General features: G+C 39.7%; 1 protein-coding gene across 1 annotated transcript in view; it reads right to left on the bottom strand.

The window, feature by feature from the left end:
• Window positions 1-2,946, bottom strand: part of LOC108228799 — an 11,939-nt gene extending 8,993 nt beyond the window's left edge. The window contains exons 1-4 of the mRNA XM_037978683.1: window positions 2,847-2,946; window positions 1,539-1,593; window positions 1,168-1,416; window positions 8-700 (exon numbers count right to left, since the gene is read on the bottom strand). Of these exons, the coding sequence (XP_037834611.1) occupies window positions 8-700; window positions 1,168-1,390 (916 nt within the window). The 5' untranslated portion in view covers window positions 1,391-1,416; window positions 1,539-1,593; window positions 2,847-2,946. The remainder of the gene's footprint in view (window positions 1-7; window positions 701-1,167; window positions 1,417-1,538; window positions 1,594-2,846) is intronic.
• Between the last annotated feature and the right edge of the window lie 1,418 nt (window positions 2,947-4,364).

A 4,364-nucleotide genomic window follows, 5' to 3' on the forward strand; every position in this document is an offset into this window, starting at 1 on the left:
TCTGTTAGCCTGTCCACACATGAAGGAGGGATCTGATTGGCCGCTGCAGGTCGGGAAGTGATCCAGACCAGAGCCGAGGGAAGCAGGTTCCCCTTGATGAGGTTTGTCAGCAGCACGTTGACCGATGACTTCTGTGTGACGTCAGAAAGCAGCTGCCTGTTGGTGAAATCCAGTGAAAGTCTGCTTTCATCCAGGCCGTCAAAGATGAAGAGAAGTTTACAGACAGCCAGCTTCTCTGCTGGCAGCTTCTGTAATGTTGGATGGAAAACATGGAGCAGCGTGAGAAGACTGTGCTGCTCATCTCTGACCAAGTTCAGCTCCCTGAACGACAGCAGAACCACCACACTGACATCTTGGTTCTCCGAGCCCTCGGCCCAGTCCAGAGTGAACTTCTGCACCGAGAAGGTTTTTCCAACACCAGCGACGCCGTTGGTCAGAACCACTCTGATGGATCCATGTTGCTCAGGTAAGGCTTTAAAGATGTCCTGGCACCTGATTGGAGTCTCATGGAGGGTCATTGAAGCTGTCTCCAGCTGCCAAATCTCATGTTGGGTATTAACCTCTTCACTCTGTCCCTCTGTGATGTAGATCCTGTTCAGGAGGGTTCTACTTCCTGTTTCATCACTTCCTTCAGTCACACGTTCACATCTCCTCCTCAGACTGATCTGATGTTCATCTAAAACCTCCTGCAGACCAACATCTGATGAAAGACAAGAAAGAGATTAAACTTTGGGATTTTTTTGAAACAAGTAAAAATAAACAAAAACAATATAAACTGTTATTTTTTTCTTCAGATATAAACAAGGATTTGCTTCAGCTGCAGCTCTGCTTTTATGCAAACAGTCTTTAATTTATGTTTCATGAATGTTACATAGAAACCTGTTTTTTCAGGTGCTGTTTCATATCCAGCAGCAGGTATGTATGTTTTTATCCTTCAGACTCATTTTTTTGTCCATTTTTCTTCCATTTCCCTCACAATTTTCAATTCGCTGCACCCTGAGCTTTGAAAAAGCCTGTTTTATTAAAGTGTTCACTCTGTTCAGTCTCTGGACTTCTGTCTATGCTCAGATCATCTGTTTCAACCTTCCACCGTAACAAAAATGCAACATTTGTTAACAATCTGTATTTTTCAGGACCGTGTCCATCAGCAGACGGCTCCAGTCTTACCTTGTTCAGAGCTGCTCTGCTCATCTGTCTGCGGTTCAGATCTGGTTCTGGTTCTGTCTGAACATTGGGAACAGAAGGAGAGTCCTAATGGGGCAGACTGGTCCCAATATGAGGCGATACACTGTCTGCAGAATCTGTGTCCACAGCTGGTGAAGACCAGATCCCTCAGGACGTCCTGACACAGAGAACAGCAGGACGGCTGCTCCTCGTCCAAACAGCTCATGTTCGGTCTGAGAGGAAAACTGAGACCTGTTCAGAGCAAAACAGTTCACCTGTCTGATTATGGGTCAAAAACAGGAATGAAACAGACCGGCACGGCCCTAATCAGAACATTTTATTTGTTTACAGAAGACACAGCCCATAATACTCACCGTGTTTCCTCCTGCTCTGAATACTTCCAGGTCTTTGTGTTGTCACCACCACCCTCTGTTAAAAAAAAAAAAAATCAGAACAAAACGTACCTTATGTTTGTCTTTAAATTCATAGTGTGTGTGTGTGTGTGTGTGTGTGTGTGTGTGTGTGTGTGTGTGTAAGCTGAATGTGGTTATCTGGATTGTAGGTCCTCCTGAGTGTTACTTCCTGTTTCAGACCAGCTGTTCCTCCTTCATACATGTGACATTGTAACATTCTTTCTACCTGCGAGAGATTTTTCACTGACAGGTAGAACTTTGCTGACCGAAGCTGAGGAAATATTTTGTCTTACCTGTGCTGCCCTAAAGGTCTCCAAAGATATCAACAAGATTTTATTTAACTTTATTTGGAAGACCAAAAACCACTCTAATAAAAACTCAGTAATCATGAACTCATATCATAAGGATGTTTTAGACTTTTACAAAATAAATACATTTAAAACAAATTTGCTAAAACAATTCATCAAGAACCCATTTTCAATTTGGAACTTTGTTCCAAATTATATTTTCTCTAAATTAGGAGGCCTAAACTTCCTTTTATTGTGCAGTTATAATGTTGAAAACGTCCCTTCAGATCTATCCAACTTTCACCAACAGATGCTTCTCTCTTGGTTTTTGATTTACAAATTGAATTTTTCCCACACAGATGATATATTTGGACCAATAAAGACATCTTCTATTAAAATAAATCCTTATTTTATTCTTATGATTTACTCACAACATGGTCTTGGTTTGTCAATTGATTAACTTTGATGGATCCTTAATGACAAATCAAGAATTTATCTTAAAATACAGCATCACAGTTCTTATTAATTAATTTATTGTCATCAATGCAGTCTCTGCTGGAGTAATTATATTATTTTAAAGTGCAGCAGGACAGAATCCAATATTTAATCCAACCAAACTTGAATTTTGTTTCTCCTCAGCACATAACAGCAACCATCGCTCATTATTTTAGACAGATGTTGTCTCAGCTCTCTGCCAAACATCTGGACGACCTGAAGATCTGAAGGAATTAACATGTTCAACACACCGACTACGAGTCAGAACTAAAATTATATATATATGTATATTTACTGCCCTCTTTGGTTTGTTTTTTAGATATTTCAGACCAGAGACAGATCAGTTTTGTTCACAGTAAAGTTGGATTATAAAAGTTTGAAAAATATTTTAAAACATGTTCATAACTCACTTAAATGTACAAATTATCAAACAATTTTTACACAAAACAAAGAGACAACTGTTATTTTTGTCATAACGCATACTTACGGACAAATCTCGTCCAAGGAAACAACGTTTTAAGCTCGATATCAGATTAACAGATGAACTTCTGCAACACTTTCAGCCATCTTGCATTTTCTGCTTCCTGTATTTCTTTGTTTCTTTTTTTCCAGAGTAACCAAAACCTTATTACAAAGCAACCACCAGAGGAACCTCTAGGACAGATTATAAAAACTTCACCCAGAGTAAATCACAAAAGGCACAACTATCCTACAGATACAGTTTGTGACAGCATCTGTCCAAACAAATGCAATTTTGAGCACTTTAAATGATAGAAACCTGAAACCTGAAACCTGAAACGAGTATGAGGCTCTTTCTGGTCCTTCAGTCTCAGTCTCCAGTCTGGTCCTGAGAAGGTGGGGGTGTTTGTGGATTATGAGGAGGGTCTGGTCTCCTTTTATGATGTTGATGCTGCAGCTCTGATCTACTCCTTTACTGGCTGCTGCTTCACTGACAAACTTTACCCGTACTTCAGTCCTTCACTTAATGATGGAGGTAAAAACTCAGCTCCTCTCATCTGACCACCTAATTTTAATCATTTTAAACTTAACTTAAATTAAAACTCAGCCCATTGAAATGAGGCAAACTACAAATGTCTGAATCAATACCCAGGAGGCTTCTCGAGTCTTTACAACAAAGTCTGCCCTCATGTCCCCGTCCACACAGCTAATCTGAACAAATCATTCTATAGTCTAATCAGTGCTTTAGATCACATTTATTCACCAATGGGAGGCACATCGAAAGTAAATAGGGGTTGAGTGTCTTGCCCAGGGACACTTCAACATGTGATGACATAGTGGAGGAATTTAACCTCCAACTATCTCATTGGAGGACGGCTGCTATAACCACTGAGCCACAGCCACCCCCATAAACACTCAAACCTGCAGGAGGAGGTGGAGCAAGACTGGATGAACAAGTCTCAGCGTCTCTTTAATAAAAATGAAAGTGAAATTTTTTCTGTGTCCGAGCAGAGCTGCAGCTGAAACAAACCTCTCCGTTTTCATCTGAAGAAAAATAACCTGAGTTAATCTTTTCTTTCCTCACATCTGATTCTAATCCTGGTGAGTTCAGCTGATTATTTTACTGTTTCTACAGGCAGCTTTAATACTAAACTCAGAGATTCAGTCAAACAGGAAGTTTCTCTTTCCTCTTTCTGCTGAATCATCAAGTAAACTCAAAGGAAGCTAAATAAACATCATTTCCTGTAAAAACAGTTTGAACGCTGAGAGCTGAATGACTTCACTGAGATTTGTTAAAGCTGAAAGAAGCTTAGAGCTAAAAAAGCAAAGTGCTTGCTAAAGGCAATAAAACACTTCTTAAAAGCTAAAACAAATAAATGCAAACTGAAAGCTAAAACAGCAAAATAAGAGCTAAAAGCCAAAATTGAAAAGCTAGCTAAAACCTAAAGGTAGCAAAAGGCTGACTATAAGAAGCAAGAGTATCTAAGAACTAAAACTAACAGAGCAGTAGCTAAAACTAACAGAGCAGTAGCTAAAACTAACAGAG

This window comes from Kryptolebias marmoratus, linkage group LG12, assembly GCF_001649575.2.
Source record: "Kryptolebias marmoratus isolate JLee-2015 linkage group LG12, ASM164957v2, whole genome shotgun sequence".
NCBI classification, from domain to species: domain Eukaryota; kingdom Metazoa; phylum Chordata; class Actinopteri; order Cyprinodontiformes; family Rivulidae; genus Kryptolebias; species Kryptolebias marmoratus.